General features: G+C 50.8%; 1 protein-coding gene across 1 annotated transcript in view; it reads right to left on the bottom strand.

Annotated features, from left to right (window-relative positions):
• Nucleotides 1–13,863, bottom strand: part of IRS1 (insulin receptor substrate 1) — a 44,459-nt gene extending 30,596 nt beyond the window's left edge. Inside the window, exon 1 of the mRNA XM_050308311.1 lies at nt 9,747–13,863. Within this exon, the coding sequence (XP_050164268.1) occupies nt 9,770–13,297 (3,528 nt within the window). The 5' untranslated portion in view covers nt 13,298–13,863 and the 3' untranslated portion in view covers nt 9,747–9,769. The remainder of the gene's footprint in view (nt 1–9,746) is intronic.
• Nucleotides 13,864–17,390: the final 3,527 nt, after the last annotated feature.

Genomic DNA, 17,390 nt, shown 5'->3' with positions numbered 1-17,390 from the left:
TAAAGAAAGGCAATTTTTTCAATTTTAACAAAGTAGTCCCCACCTCTCCAAAAAACATTTAAGGATTTAAATTAGTCACTTTCATTTTCCCCAGGTGAAAATGGTTCAGTTTGAATTTACCATCACCGCAAAAGGTGAGTATTGTTCATTTTTCCCTTCATGTAGCAATGGTACAGATCATGCCTTCCCACCAAAAGAAGGAACACATTATCTAACTGGCATCTAAGAGACATTTCAAATCCTCTGGCAAGCTGGGCTGTCCTACCTCTTTCAAGGACTGTGCAGCTGAGCTGTGTGCTGTTGGTCGTTTTTGTGAAACACAACTGTACTATGAAAGGAAAATCTCATGGATAAATTCCAAAATTAAAAAAAAAAGTATGATAACATTGTCTTAACCTCAACTGAGCGAACAACTTGTTAGTTTATGTCCTCATTATTCCAAAACATTCTGTTCCATAAACGCTGTATTTTGCTATTTTCAAGTAACAAGTAATTCAGAATTTGTGATCAGGAATTACAGGAGAGGAATCAGTAATTATGACAGCACAAAGTTTTCTGAAGAACTTAAAATTAATCCCATCTTTCAGAGACCACTCAGCCAGCACCCCCACCATTTACCTCCAGTGCCTGCACGAGTCAGAAACAGAACAGCCATCAGCACTTCAGAAGCCCCCAGCCTTTATTTCTCTGGGTGTCACCATTAGAGAGTGAGTACCACGAAAAAGCACACTGTCACCATGCCAGGGGAGGCACCAGACTGTTCCAGCCCTCTGACACGGCAGGCACAGCAAAGGACTTTCTGTTGCACCTGCACTTTCCCCAGGAAGGAGAAGTCCTTTTGTATTTTCCTGTGGTAGGATCCGTATGAACACTCTCGCATCCCACACGCGTCACTGCTGGCAGTGACTCCCAAACACCTCGTCAATCACCTGCACAGGAACCATCAAACTAAACTGGGGAGTTCTGGAGAACCACAGTGTCCTTGCTCTAGTAACTCTCCAGGCATTTCAAAAAGTGACTAAGCATTGCTTACACTTGGGCAGCAGCACTCACCTGCAGCACGTACCGAGTGCTTCCCAGCTCCACTTTCGCCTCTGAAGCCACCAGGTCTCCCCTGTCACTCATTTCCTGTTCTCTAGGGGTTAAATTCTCTATTCTATCATCGCAATCTTCTCTTCAAAATGAAGGCCAGCTTGCTGAAGATTAATTACCATCCAGTGTTTTAATCTAAAAGATTCCCTCACTGACACACATCAGCTCTCACTTGAGGTGTCTTTGCATCTCTCGAGCACAGCACAAGTCCCAGCTCCAGCCATGGCATTTCAAGCTCCCCACCTCCCTTTCACTCCTCTGCAGTCACTCACAAACTGATGAACAGCCAGACCCCAGCTCAGATACTCTGTAAGAAGAGAAACAACCTCAATCTTCTACCTCACATCTACACTTCCTGAGGTTCTTTTACTCCCTCAACCAACATAAACGCCTTCTCCACAACTCTGGGCACTGCTTTTGCACAGGAATGTTACTAGAGATGTACAGGCATCCAGTATCTTGGAAGGAGAATGAAGAGGGGTCTGGTTTTTAAGTCTACAGTTCAGTGAAGTAAGGGCAGAAGTCACTGGCCTGGTCTCCTCTGCTCCGTGTTTGAGCTTCTCACTCCTTCAGGGAACTGTGCAGAGACCAGTTAAATATTTTATTGACTGGCAAACCCAGCTTCTGGAGTCCCTGCCCTACAGTTATGTCTTAACAAATATTTGTGCACCACACTGAAAGCCAGACCGCTGAAACTGGACAGGAACCGAGGCTGATACGTAATTCTCATTTTTTCCAATCACACAGAAAGCATGTCCAGCCCTCAGGTGCCCTAGTGAGTTAAACATGTATAACTTACACAGGCTGGAGGAGGTGGGGTGAGGGGGGAGAAGGAACACAGTCAGTTAAAGCTGTAGATGTTCCCAGCCCCTTCCTTCCTCCATTACATAACACATATCATCAGAGAGTTCAAATGTGCAAGTACCCTTCAACAGCTCTACTGGCTGTAAAGTGTACAACCTAATTCCATTCTTCCTGAAGCGTATCTTATTTGGAAATTTAACAGGTCGTTTCTTCCACATCCCCAGCTTCCAAAATAAAAACCAGAATTTTACAACAGTTGACAAAATGTACACAGGCAAATCTTCTGTGAGGCACCACCAGAACAGTACCTTTCACCTTCCAGCTCACCTGTGGCTGACACCACATCTTCTAACCAGACTCCCAAATTATTACAAGCAGTTAAACACACACAGACTTTCACTGTCTCACCTACTTGATCAAAAACTACTCTGAAGAAAATACACTTTGCAATTACCCAAGGTTAAATCTCTAATAATAGTCTTCAGAGAACATGACCTAGATATGTCAAACACGATCAGAGAGATATATATCAAGACATCTTTTAGTTAGTTAAGAGTGCCAGGCTTATTTAAATCTCCTTTATCTGTTCACACCTTGGCTTTGTTAAATTTCCCATCCTTTCTCTAAGAGGAGAATAAAGTTGTTAAACTTGAGAATCCTTTTTCCTTTTTAAGTTACCAACGTCTCTCCTTTACTATCTCTACTTCATGCAGTCAAAATAATAAACACCACAATCACCATTTATGAAAACCCCAAATTATCTAAAAATAGGATAATGCTATTCATTTCTGTGAATAGGTACTCTAGCATATCAGGTCGTGTACAGATGACCAAAAGCCAGTTTTTAGCACTCTGTACTTAATTCAGATTCACACCTGTGGTTTACTGCAGTGGTCATGACAGGGATGCTACAAAGCAAAGAGTTCAGGAAAGGAAAGCTGGAGGCAAATTGTGCTTACCTTACCAAGCACATCCTCCTGTTAAGGTCAGCAGAATATCCAAATAGCAAAACAAACCAAAATCTAATCACAAGTAAGGAACATAGGTGCTTCCTAAACAGAGTGTCTGTTCCAGTAATAAAGACCAAAAGAAAAAAATAGAAATAAAAACACCTTCAGAAAACTGCAGTACCATGCAAAATAAGTGCCTCTGACTCCCTGTGTACATCCAGGCTATCCACATTTCTCTATACTCATCCTCAAACTTTCGAGTATCACCATCCCAAATCCCTTCAGACCACAAACACCTTGCAGTTCTCTCCATCCACACCATCACACCACAGTTTCTCTGTGTCCCCTAAGTCACTTCTCTCTCTCATTTCCATCTCCTTCCCATCCCAGCTTCCACAGCTGCTCCCAAACCTGTACCTCAAATTCCCCACTGTCTTAAGTCAGCAACCCCCAGTCTCCCTTCCAGCCACAGCACAGATCCCAGGAACAGCTTTTCCCTCCTTCTTCCTCTCTTCTCTTAAGAGTGCTGGATTGTGTAACTGTCAATCAAATGCAGTTTTCAGTTTTGAGACCTGGCATTGAGAGGTTAAACCTAAAACCAAATTAGTTTTGGAAAATAGTAATCTATTTCTCTTCCATATCACTAGACATTAAAATTATTTTTTTACAGCTTATGTGACTTTATTTACACAATAATCAGTTCTGAACAGATCCACTTTCAGAGCTTCAAAAAACTGGAAAAAGCCACCCCACTTTCTTCACAAACAAGCTATTATACAGTTAGTGCAACTTACTCAAAAGTATATTCAAGTACATTTACTTTCAGTACTTGTATTTATAAAGTCATGAACAGTCTACAGTCCTAATGAATGCAAAAATTTTAGCTAATATAAAGCAGTCCTGAAAAAATGCAACATACTCAAGATATTGGTCAAATAACATTCCCACTTCACAGCCGCTTGCTGCATTTTATTTGAGTTGTAATTCTGTATTTATGAGTGTTATCTAAGGAAACACATGATCTCCCTACAGTAGCTAGTTAAAAATGAGCATCATCCTCTCCCTGTAATGTCCTGTTTCATTTTTAAATTTCAACCCCATTCAGAAACCAGTTTAAACATTAATTAAATGTGTGCTAAAGAAGTCCCAGATAGTACTCCATAATTATCTGAATTTGTTTATAAATCATTCAGTTTCAATTTCTAAGCCAGGAAGACAAAAGAGAAACACCTAAAGCCATTAATTATAAGCTTGTGGTCTTGTTAAACAGAAGAACTGCAAATACACAAGTATGTGGAGGCACAGGCTCAATTTTGGCAAATAATTAGCTATGGGGAAAAAGTGGTGTGTGCATACAGTAAGAAATGCACTGTTTTGTCTACAGTAATACCCATAAAGCATGGAAAACTTTCATAACATACTGGTATTTACCTTGGTGGTGACCCAAAATTACAGAAACTTCTGTTCTTCAGTTCTGGAAACAACCTTCCCCTAGAAACTTAATTTAATTGTACAACTCTTGTTTCGGCACCCTTGTGGGTCCTTTCCAACTCAGAATATTCTAGAGTTCTACGATTTGCTGTGTTTCTATTGTTCCACCTTAAATTTTTTAACTTGAGAAAAAGAACCCAACTATTTAAAACTAACGAAAAAATAATATAAAAAAGCAAGTAGTGTCCTAGCAAAAATAAAACCTAGGTACACAACACAAGAACTACATGAGTATTTTTCTGTTTACCATCGTGTGTATTTTCATGAGACCCACATAAATATTTAGTTTTCCCTTAAAGAGTGTTTTGCTTTAACTGGATACAGGCAAAAGGCCTAACAACTGTATAGATGCCATTGTGCTGCGTTCCCATTGTACTGCATTCCATTTTCTTACATCCCAAAACAGCCCAACCCACCCAGGCACTGGGTAAAACAGGCACCATCAAAGCTGCAAGTGAGCCAAGTTACCACTTGCTTACACTACACATATTCTATTCGGTGTTATTAGCACTCAACTTTCAGGAGTTCTCAGACTCATCAACCAAATGGAAATGAGGCTTTGAAGCTTCAGAGATCAAAGCCACGTACCTGGAGTCGTGGTACTATCCTACTACAGCCTTTCCTGCTTCTCCAGGGCCAAACATCTCATGGTTTGCTCTTTTGGAATATCTTTTGACTACATGCTCAGAACACAGCCATCAGCAGTTCATCTTCAAAGACCCAGCTCATCTGAGGAGCCTTCTCACAGCAATCCCAAAAGCAGGACCCACAGCAGATCCACAACATCTGCTCACCTGCAGTACTGCATTTCTGTGCCAGGGTTTTGGTATTGGGGGGCTACAGTGGTGGCTTCTTTGGGAAGATAGTGGAAGCTTCCCCCATGTCTGACAGAGCCAGTGCCAGACAGCTCCAAGAAGGACCTGCTGCTGGACAAGGCCAAGCCCATCACTGACAGTGGCAGCACCTCTGGGGTAACGTATTTAGGAAAGGGAAAAAAAGATTGCACAACTGCAGAGAGAGAGAGGAGTGAGGATATGTGAGATCACCTGGACATGTGAAACCACACTGCAGACCCCAAGGTCAGTGCAGAAGCAGGAGGAGGTGCTCCAGGCACATGGAGCACCTATGGAGGTCCATGGCAGAGCAGATATCCACCTGCAGCCTGTGGAGGACTCCACACCGGAACAGGAGGATGCCCTAAGGAGTTTGTGACCCTGAGGGAAACACACACTGGAGCTCCTGGCAGGACCTGTGAGCCTGTGCAGAGAGGAGACCATGCTGGAGCAGATTTCCTGGCAAGACTTGTGACCCCATGGGAGACCCACGCTGGAGCAGTTTGTGAAGAACTGCAGCCCACAGGAAGGACTCACACTGGAAAAGTTTTTGGAGGACTGTGTCCCATGGGAAGGACCCCACACTGCAGCAGGGAAGGAGTGTGAGGAGTTCTCCCCCCGAGGAGTGTGATGAACTGATCAAAACCCCCATTCACATACCCCTGTGCTGCTGGGGGAAGGAGACAGAGAAATGGGGAGTGAAGTTAAGCCCAGGACAAAGGGAGGGGTGGGGGGAAGGCATTTGAAGATTCAGTTTTTATTTCCTATTCTCCTACTCTGATTTGACTGGTAATAAAATTGATTTCTTCAAGTCCAGTCTGTTTTGCCCATGACGGTAAGTGGTGAGTGATCTCTCCCTGCCCTTATCTCACGAGACTCCTGAGCTTTTTATTGTATTTTCTCTCCCCTGCCCAGCTGAGGAGGAGAGTGATACAGTGGCTTTGGAGGGCACGTGGCGTCCAGCCCACCACATCCAGGCATCCAAAACCCTAAGCAGGAGGAAAACACCTCTTAGGGCTGCAGGGCTCTTTCCCCTCCCCTTCCCCCTGTCACAGGCTGCTGTTTCCCAGCATGACCTGGCGACTGCAGCAACGTGGCCTTCCAGCTACAGCATAAAAGTCCACTCATCAGAGGATCCAAGCACCAAAGAGTCACCAGCTAGGCCAGACACACGTAACAGTACCCAGCTGTCTGAAGGAGAGGTAAATGTTTGGTCAGGAGAGCATTCAGAACTGCATTGAAACTGCTGCACTTTTAATAGGATGGGAGAAGAGAGCCAGGGCAGGGCCAGCTGTTTGGAAACAGCCAAGAATTTATGACAGGGAAGGCAATGGGATTGGAGAGTGCAGAGGAATGCTGTGGGTGCAAGACAAATGGTTTTCAATTAAATTTGGGAAACAACATGATTATTTCAGCCAGTATCCTTAATGTTAGGAGGAACAACTACACTTGAAAGAGGTTAAAAATACTCCAGAATCTAATGCCTGAAGAACTTTGAGGCAGCTGGCAGGGAAGGACAGGGGAGCAGGGAATGGGAAAGGAGTTAGCTAGCTTGCAGTAAAGCAGCCAACATTTGGGGTCCTTGTCTTGTGGACTGCAAAACCAGAAAATTCCACAATGGATAACACAAGAGTTATCCACACAGTTTTGGCCTTTGGGATGGGATGGAAGGCTGCTCTATGGACAGGAGAAATAAAAAAGAGCATGTGGAGTCCCTCTGCCAATTCTGAGATTAAAAATGTACAGAAAAACCCACGAAAGAGACAGAGAGTAAAGAAAGGGTATGTAGTGCAGCCTTCCCCATCCCTGCAGTTTCATCTTCCCTTCCCAGCTCCAGATGTTTTCACCTCTCAGCTGTACCTGCAAACACAGCGAGTACCTTTCCCTTCCTCTTTCACACTGCTCTGACACCAAGAGGAGAAGCAACAACCACAACCTCCCCACCCTCAGCCAAACAGCCTCACCTGGCAGGAGGAGCACAGGGGAAGCTGACCCAGACTGGACAGCCTGGCTGCTTGCTGGGAAGAGCAGGCAAAGCTTTTGGGAAACTGGAGCACCCCTACTGCACCTGGAGTCTTCAGGGGTTTGGCTGAAGGTGCTCAGCAACTTTTTCAGGCATGTGCAAACTGACTGCTTGCAGTGCTGTGCATCACACACCTCCAGGCACGTTTTCCCAAGGTATAACCTATGTGGGCCGACTCCCCTGGCAAAACTAAGTTTCACCTCCAAAGCAAAAAATACAAGGACAGGTCAAAAAACACCTGTAAAAACAGCTGTTTGTTCAACACAGCCAAAACATCATTGGGTTTCTTCCCTTAACATGCTCAACAGATGGGCTAGTTGGGCTGGATGTTGCAAGGAAAGTTTCAGTTCACGGCAAGAAATCTGGGAAATAAGAGTCTAAAGGGTTAATGTCTGAGAAAGCTACAAGCAACTAACACAGCTTTATAGTGGGAAGGGAAAGGGAACAGCCATGGCTACAAACTCCCCATATAATTACAACCTGATTCCTTCCCTGCCTCCCAGAAGAAGCTGTGCTTGCTCGGTCCAATCCTAATTTTGGGAAATAAGAACCAACTTCAAACAGCAATTACTCTATTACACACTTCTTTTTACAGTGCTGCCCTGAAAAACATCTGCATGGTATTTTTCAGCCGATTCTTATACTAGGTTTTCCACATCCCAATCTTTCACTGAACAGCACAATCACAGTAGGCACCTATCTACCACCACCATGGAGAACACTGCCACAGCTTTTATATTAAAGATGACACGTGGTTCAATTAAGTAGGTTCTCCAAAACAAAAGGAAAGCAGTGTAATTGGGAAAAGAAACTGTGGAAGCAAACAGTTATGGCACTGTTCCCCCCCATACCTGCCTTCTCACAGCCCTGCACACAGACTTGTCCCCCAGCCTCAGCACAGCACAAGCAGGAGGGAACAGTGATGCTCCCACCAAAGTTATTTACTGCACAACTTGCTGCACCCTCTGGCAAATTCCCTCCTGAAGAGTTCAGAACACCAACACTCTCCTAAACAGATATGAATTACCAAAGTAAGGCAGCTCAAAAACAGCCTAGATGGGTTCTTGCAAGCGCATTCCAGCACAGAGAAAAGCTGTGGCTGTGTAGGTTTGTATACATTTGGCCACAAGCAACGCATGGTGACAGTCAGCACACTCCTATCACATGGCCACAAAAATAATCATTTCCTACCAGTTACCATTTCAACCAGACCATCAATATTTGCACTTACCCTGAACTTTGAAACTGACCTGGTAATCACCTAAGACTAACACCTAATACTGCACTGCTCTAACGGGCAACAGCAGCAAGTGCTAAGTAGCAAATGTGAAGAGATTGTTTTGCTTTTGTTCAGGTTATAAGGTTGGACAACGTTTAAAGATGGTGAACATAGAATCCCAGGCTTGGTACCAACACCAGCCCTCGGTGGTGCAGAGCAGAGTGAACAAGCAATACAAACAGTAAGGTTATTAAACTTACGATGTAAACAGTGGTAAGAGATTCATCTCCCCAATGTCACTGCACGTATTCATAGTAACTACTTAAGCTACCGTGATTGCTGCTGCTTGAGCATGTAGTAAACCTCAATCACTCGCTCAAATCGAGTGACAAGATTAACTAGATAACTATCCGCTGGTGCTGGTCGGCTGCTGAAGGTGAAAGCACTCTTCACCCTTCTCACAAAAAGGCTCACACAGGTGCACTGCACTTTCTGTGCTCGAAACAAGATACATTTGTTATGTGCTGCATAAAGCTCCCACCCAACAGAAACATCACACTGCTTGCAACAATGCTCCTACTCATCTTACACATCTGTAATCAACGTGCAACAGCCTGACAGAAGTTTTTCCCGAATTAAAAATTAAAAGCTTCAGGAAGAAACAGAACACATCAGTCAATGCCAAGGACACTGTTCTTAAGGCCCACTTCTTATGCTGTTTGTAACACTGTGGTGGGTGTGGGACAGCCACACTTACTATCGACTGAAACACAAGTGACAGATGCAATGCTCTGAAGACTTTGAAGGCTGTTTTCAAATTCACAGCACCTTCCAACAAAAGTGAATTAAAACTGGTCACGGCCCCGCGAGGTAGATGCTGCTAGTCGTGTTCTGCACACGGGAGAACACGTGCTGGCACGGTTCGCTGCTTTACCCATGGCCACAAGCGTGATTACTGGCCAAACTAGGATTACAACGGGAGATTCCTGTTTCCAGACCAAAACCAGAGGTAACTCGCTTTCACACCCGCACACTTTGGAAGCACATCTAATTTCTGAAAAGTAAAGAAACGCGGCAACACGATCCGCACGGCATTGTATCCCCAGCTGAACAGGAGCATCCAAGCGTGCTTTGGAAGCACCGCTGGCCCACGCAGGTGCGGGCCAGCAGCTGGACACCCGCAGGGATGCCGGGCTTCTGGTCGCTTTTGACACCAAAACACGCTGCGGGGAGGCCAAAAGGCACAACGAAAACAACCCAACGCGTGGCACTCCCGCAGCACCCCCCGGGGCTGATCAACTCCCTGAAGGGAGCCACGGCTCGTCCCGGCTCACCTTCCCCGGCAGGCGCCCGGCTCCTACATCTCCTCCCGCTTCTGGAAGCTGATGCTGGCGTACGCGCTCAGGTCCTCGCCGCAGTGGCCGCTCCCTCGCGGCTGCCCCGGGGGCTTGGGCGGCAGCGGCTGCTTCGCCTCGGCAGGGCCGTGCGGGTGGTGGTGGCGGCGGTGGCCGCAGTCCCTCACCAAGTCCAGGTCGATGTAGTTGAGCCCGTTCTCCAGGGCGGGCGCGCCCCCCGGCTCCCTGCGGGCGGCCGCCTCCCCCGCGCCGGGCCGCAGCCACACGTTCTCGAAGGAGGCCGAGCTGTGCCGCTTCACCTCCTCGGTGCTCCCCGCGCCGCCGCACGGGAAGGGCGCCCCGAGCCCGCCCGGCGCCCCGCGGGCGGCGCTCGGCGTGGACGAGAAGGTCTCGGAGCTGTGCCGCCGCCGGCCGCCCTGCGGGTCGGCGCGGATCACCTTGGCGCTCTGGTTGCGGCCGGGGCTGAGGCTGACGCGGGTGAAGGCGCTGCCCGCGCCCAGGCCCCCCAGCAGGGAGGAGGAGCGCGGCGGCGCCGCCGACAGCTCGGCCGGCGGCCGCGGCAGCTCCGGGGACGGCGCGGTGGCCGCCGCCGGCGGGGGCTTCTCGGGGGCGGCGCGGCCCCCCCGCACCTCGGCGTAGCTGAGCGGGCGGGCGGGCGAGCCAGGGGACGAGCTGTCGGCGCAGTCCGAGCAGGAGCCCCCGGCGGCCGCGGTGCCCCCCCGCTGCACCGCCACGTAGTCCCGGCCGGGCCGGGCCGCCCGCGCCGCGGCGAAGCCGGGCGGGCAGGGAGCCCGCGGGGGGCCCGGCTCCATGTTCATGTACTCCTCGGCCGCCTCGCCGCCCGGCGGCGGCAGGGCCATGCCCAGGGCGCCCGAGGGGAAGGGCGGCTTCTCGCCCGCGATGAACTCGATGTTGACGTACTCGCCCGGGCTCTTGGGCTCCGGCGGCAGCAGCAGCGGGGGCTGCTCGCGGGCCCGGGGCAGGGTGCTGGCCTTGGGGCCGCCCAGCGACAGCCGCGTGGGCCGCGCCAGGCGGCCCTTGGTCTGCACGGCCGTGTCCACCTTGCGCGGGGGCTGCGCTTGCGGGGGGGGGCCGCCCTCGGGGCCGCCGCCGCCGCCCAGGCTGTCGCTGCTGGTGGACGAGGACGAGTCCTCGGCGGCGTAGAGGAGGCGGCTGGAGCCGAGCGCGATGCGGGGCTGGGGGCTGCCCTCCTCGGCCACCCTGCCGCCGCCCCGCCGGTGCACGTGCTTAAAGGAGCGCGGCAGCGAGAAGTAGGAGTAGATGGGTTTGTGGTGCGCTGCGGTGGCCGCCTCCTCCACGCCCGGCTGCCCCGCACCCCCGAAGTAGCAGTCAGGCGGGGTGCTGGTGGTGGAGCCGCTGGCTGGGGACATGTTGATGTAGTCGCTGCCGCCGCAGGGGAGCTTCCCTTCGTTGCTCTCCACCGAAAGTTTCGGGTGGTGGCCGGCACCGTTTGTCCAAATCTTGCCGTATCCTGCAGAGCTGCTGTCGGGGGAGTAGCTGCCGCTGGGGGACATCATCATGTAGCCGTTGGAGTCCACGGTGGCTGGAGGGTGGCGGCCCCCCCTGCCAGGGTTGATGATCTGCTGCGGAGCCGACACACTTTTAGGGCTCATGGGCATATAGTCACCACCCTTGGGGGGCGCCCCACCGCTGGGCACAGGGGCTACACCCGGTGACATGGGCATGTAGCCATCATCCGTGTGAGGGGCGGAGTTGGTCCGATGATGGCCACTGTCCAGGTGGTGCATCTCCAGGCACTCCTCTGGGTAAGAGTGAGTGGGCACAAAGGCTGAGTGGCGGTAGGAGGGCAGCCGGCTGCTGCCACAGGGGTAAGAAGGCAGCATCTCCGTGTACTCTTCAATGGAGGCCACTGAAGACTGTGAGGGTGTCTTCTGGTGGGAGATGGTGGGCGAAGTGCCTGCAGAGTGAGTCCGCTTCCTGAATGCCTTCTCCAAGTCGGCAACCTCCTCGCTACCACCTCGAGGACAGCAGGGTGTACTAGGATAGCGGGGCTGCTGCTGTGGGTGGCAGGTGCGTGGGATGAAGTGGCCATTGGGGGCTGCCAAGCTGCAGCAAGAGGAGGTGGCCTTCCCCCCCATACAGATGTAGTTGAGGTCTTCGTCGCCCCGGGCTGGTGGGGTGTGTCCCAAAGAATCGGGGGTCACACTGCGGAAAGAGCTGCGAAAGTCACATGGGCTGGAACCGTACTCGTCAGAAGAAATAAATCCACCATCGCTAGGGGAGCCGGAAACCGAAGCACTGGACCTTCGTGGAAACAGGCAGTCTGAGGTGGAGCCGTGGCCACTCGTGCTGCTGGATGACAGGCTGACTGGACTGGTGGCTGAAGGAGAGCAGCGCGAGGAAGGCATTGGGATGGACCGGCTGTGGTTGAGTGGAGGATGGAGCCTGGAGTTGCCACGGTGTCTATGCGAATGAGTCCGGTTAGCACTGGGACTAACTGGGCTACCATCCACAGAGGCAGGTCTTGACATTGTGCCTTCCCCATCGCTCGACGCTCTAACCCGGAAAGAGCTGGGTTTGCCACCCGTACCTCCACCACCAGCAGGAGAAGTGGCCGTGACGCTCTCGGTCCTGGACCGCCGACTGAGGCCCACTTGGCTAGGTGGAGGGTTGTTGACGTGGTGCCTGCTACGAAGGGGCACAGAGATGGGGTTGGAACAGTTTGAGGAGGACTGGCTCTTGCTGCGGGGCCGGAATTCCTCACTCATGGCTCGCATGGCCTCCAGGATAGTTTCATGCATGTTCTGCGCCACCACTGAGTCATCCACTTGCATCCAGAACTCACCGGGCCCAGTGACAGCTGAGCGTCCCACCTCAATGAAGAAGAAGTTCTCAGAGTGACCACAGCGGCGGATATTGAGCAGCTGCAGCACCACAGCAGCCGCATCTGAATTCAGCTTCACAAAGCTGATGGTCTTGTTAGTCAGGCACAGGCGGTAGATGCCAATCAGGTTCTTTGTCTGGCCTAGGCCCTTGGGCTTCAGAATTACTTGCCAAACTTCCTTAAAAGCTGGGCCAGGGGCTACCTCGCCATAGCTGTCCTCACCTGCTTCCCCCAGTCCCACGCTGCTGCCTCCAAAGGTGACATCGCTGTGGTGGTGGTGGTGATGGTGATGGAGGTGGTGGTGGCCCTTGGCCCTGTTGTGCAACTGCAGCAGCGCTTGGTACCAGCTCTCCTGTTCAGGCTCGCTGTCAGCTGCAATGGCAAAGTGCTCGTCCTTGGTGTAGAGGGCCACCAGGTGCTTGTTCTTGGAGTCAGCCCGTTTGTTGATGTTGAAGCAGCTTTCTAGTGGGATAGAGCGCTTGGGGGCCCCTGACTTGTGTCTCCATTTCTTCTCATTCTCGTAATACTCCAGCCGGGCGGGTCCAGACTCACTGGCTGCCCTCAGCACGAAAAATCGTTTATGCATGCTCTTGGGTTTGCGCAAGTAACCCACCTTTCTGACATCTGAGAAGAAGCCCTCGTTATTATCCGTGGGGCTAGCCATGACGAGAGGCGGTGGAGCTGCTACTGCAGCGTGCAGTCTGCAAGACCCCAAAACAGACAAGCCAGCCGTAAAAGGCAACCACCTAAAATAAAATTCATGCAACAACAATTAAAAAAAAAATTTAAAAAAATCCACGGCAAAATAGCTCAGGATCCTCTTTCGAGAACAGGACGGGGGAGGGACAGAAGCAGGGCGAGAGCAGCTGTTCAGTGGCCGAGGCAGCTTCCAGCACCAAATCAGAGTTTGTGTTGCTGTTTATGCCCAAATCGCCCTTAGATGGGTAAGCTCGTCCTTAAAAAGTCCAGCCTCGATCAGTCCAGACGAAAGTCTTGTCCCAGGAGCAGCTGCCGGGAGAGACGCATCTTCCCTTGCAGGGTTCGGGCTCCGGCGGGGCCGGGAGCGGGGCGGGGGTCCCCTTGCTCCGCTCCCTGCTCCCCTTCCCCGGCTCAAGTTTGCCTCCGCGAGCAGCGATCTCTGTTGCAGATTAAATATCCTCTCGGGGGCGGAGATTGTTTTGCAAAGTCCGGGGTTTGCACCCAAAAAAATACACGCTGCTTTCCCCCCTGTCGCCCTCCCCCCAAAAAAGAGAAAACAAACAAATAAAAATTAAAAAAAAAAAAAAAAAAGCGCCCCCAACACAACCTCCCCCAAATATCAGCGCCGAGGCTGCTGCTCCCGCTCGTGCGTGCGGAGGAGGCTGGCGACCCCATTCAGTCCCATCTCGTTAGGCAGAGAAAGTGCCATTTCCACACGCGGCGCAGCCCGGCAGCGGCGGGAGGGGAGGCAGCCCGAGTGCCGAAGGAACATCCTCTCTCTTCCTCCTCCTCCTCTTCATTCCAGGCGGTAGCGCCTCAGCGGCCGGCGGCGCGGCCCCCTCCCGTGCCCCAGCCCGGCGGGCGAGCGGGCACCGCCGCGGCCGCTCCTTCTCCGCCGGCTTCTCGGCGGAGTTTCCCGGCGCCCCGCACCAAAACAGGCGGCGGGGGCCGCGCTCGCCGGTCCAGCCCCCTCCGCCCGCCGCCGCGGCTCGGGCTCGCTGCGAGCAGCACAACACGTGACGGCGCCAGTGCGTGGACCATCCCCGGAGCCGCCGCCGGGCTCCCGGCCAGCGCCGCCGCCCCGCCCTCCGCCCTGCCCTCCCTCGGCGCGGCCGCGGGGCCGCCGCCAGCGCGCCCCCATTGGTGCCGCGGCCCGTCCGTCACGGCCGGGCTGGGGCGCGGCGCGTAGTAAAGGAGGCGTAGACGCCATTCAGCGCCGTGTTATTTATACCCGCCGCCCGCGGCCTCCGCACTCTGGCGGCTCGGCCGGCCGGGTGGGGAGCTGTGCCCGCCCGCCCGCAGCCCCCGGCGGGGCAGCTCCGGGCGCGGAGCCGCTGCGGGCAGAGCGGGGCCGTGCCCGCCCCGCCAGGCCGCGGCTCGTCCCGCTGCCCGGGAGCCGCGGCCGGATCCCCGCACAGCTCCCCCCGACCACGCGGCAATTCCCGCGTGTCCCCGGGCCCTTCTTTCTGTGCCGGACCGGACCGGACCGAGCGCGCAGCGGGAGCGGCCGCGCCGGGTCTGGGCTCTGGCGGTGCGGGAGCCGTGCGGGCACATCCCCTGCTCAATGCTGCCCTCTGCGGGGGCGAGCCCGCCCTCCGTTCGTCTGCAGGGCCGCGGTGCTGCTTTTGGGGGCTCGGTTTGTTTTTCCCTGCCGCTGTTAATGATGGTGACCCCGGGCATCCCGTGCAGGGCAGTGGGGCTTTAATTAGCCCTTTGCTGGCACTGCCCTACCCGAGCAGGCTGGTCCCCAGCTGGTCAGAGGTGAAAGTGCCACGGCAGTGTTCACACCTACTCTTTAAGGTTAAAATTCAATAAAAAAATTAGAGTCTCGTTTAGATTTGGGTAAGTCCAAACAAGGAACAAATAATTGGTAGGCTTTTTGTAATGCATCTGCATTACGAAGTTGTTGCCAGGTAGATGATGGCTATACTATTATTTGAGATGAGCATTTAGCTGATAAGAAGGTGAAAAATTCCTTTGAAACAATTACAGAAAAACATGGAAAACCCAGAAAGGGCAACAGGAAGCACTGCAAGCCACCTTCTCACGTTATCCTACAGATAACATGGTAAAACAGAGCATTGTTCAAAGGTATTTACCAAACACAAGATGACAATTTCTAATGTAGGAGCAGAGTCTAGCTGGTAAAACACAAAAAATCAGAAGGAAAGGCAATCCAACCTATAACAATAACCTATATTATCACCACATTCTTTCCTCCGCTTCACACTATAGTTCATCATGACAAAACCAGATATTTGTATTGATACATTGGTTATACATACAAAGATAAAGCTTACTTCAAACCAAATGCATTTCTATCCTCCAGGAAGCAGAATGCCAGGAAAGCGCTCCCCCAGCCCACACCACAGAGCTGTGGGACAGAATTGCAGCTCGAAGGCACATTAAGATCAGCTATCGTGGCTGTCATTAATGACAGAGCATGTTTTGTGGAAAGAGGGCACCCGTGGCTCAGAGTCCTGTGGCAGGACAATAACTCCTAACCCTCCTCTCCCTGTACCCTCCCAAGCATGGGAACGCATGTTTGTGCACAGAACACGTGTAACACTTTTTCAATTAAACATTCTACACGTGGTAGGTAAGATTACTAATAATAAATAATAACTTGCATTTGCTCTGCTCCATTCTTTCTCTTGGCAGGTGTTTCACTGATATGCACGTATAAGTAGAATGATCTCTTGGTGAAGGATAACCACTGTCTTTATTTGCATCATGTTGCAGGAGGGAACATGGATTTCAGGGTAAAAGCAGGAGACAGTGCTAGAATCAAAGAATTTATTGAGTTGGAAGATACTCATGGAGATTATCAAGCCCAAATCTCTGCTCCTCACAGGACTACCTAAACCCCAACCACTGGGGTGGCTCAGGGCATTGTCCAAGCACTCCTTGAACCCTGATAGGCTTGGTGTCGTGACGACTTCCCTGGGGAGCCTGTTCCAGTGACCAACCACCCTCTCAGTAAATAACCTTTTCCTAATGTTCAATCAACTGCCCTTGAGACTTTCATTCCATTCATACCGTGTCCTGTCCACAGTGTGTGGGCAGACAGTGTATTTAACTGTGCTCCCTTCACCTTGGGAACATTATCTCCAATAATAACTGGGCTTGCAGATACAATGAAATTTGGCTGTTCTTATCTGCTTATCAAGGGGATTCAGTAAATGTCCCAGAAGTATTTTCAAACTACATGCAGATTCATGTCCTTTGCCCAGCAGAAATAACAAGCAATAACAAATACTTCCAGCATATTTCAAAAACTATTTTTTAGAGATAGTTTGCATCATGCCAGACCACATCTTGGAATTGTTTTCTTGCTTTGGGAGTTCCAAAGCTCTGAAGTACTGCACTTCTCTGTAAGGTACATAAGTGTGCACACCAGCACACAAAGAGAAGAATGTACCCTTATTTTTTGTATTTAAATACTCCTCCTGCTTTGAAATTTTAGAATTCAGACTTTGCAATTATTTGCAAAGGAGTTCACATAATAGAATATCCTGGCAGAAAGACAAGGTTTTAATTCCCTGTATAAATACCTATGGCTAGCTCTCCATACAAAAAAATTCATCTTCGATAAATGAGAGCAAAATCTGGTTTGCTCCATCAGTATCCATGTCCAAATCCTAAAATTCCATGCAACCAAGTTTCTGCAGTACTCTTTAACCATCTCCATGTTCAGATCACACACCTCAGAATATATTGCAACTAACTATGCTCTTGAAGATAATATAATATAAAGAAAGGAAAGGACTGTAATAGAACAGATAAGGATCAAAGTTCCTAATTTTTATCTGCCTTAGTAAGTCATTGAAGATCAATTTAGCATGGGGTGATCTCGTAAGGAATAAAGTGCTTGAGACAATAAGTTCTCAGAGTGTCACCACTAAACCTGGCAGAGCAAAGTGGATTATATTTTGATGGGATAACCGAAACCTGTGTTTTGGTAATGCTGCATTGGTGGAATGGCATCATCCCAGGAAGGCCACTGCCAGGATCCAGAAGTAATTAAAGAAGTAGCATTGCTCAAAATTACAATGATG

This window comes from Myiozetetes cayanensis, unplaced genomic scaffold (genome assembly GCF_022539395.1).
Source record: "Myiozetetes cayanensis isolate MyiCay16 unplaced genomic scaffold, myiCay2020 scf13, whole genome shotgun sequence".
NCBI lineage: Eukaryota > Metazoa > Chordata > Aves > Passeriformes > Tyrannidae > Myiozetetes > Myiozetetes cayanensis.
This window is presented reverse-complemented; position numbering and strand designations above follow the sequence as displayed.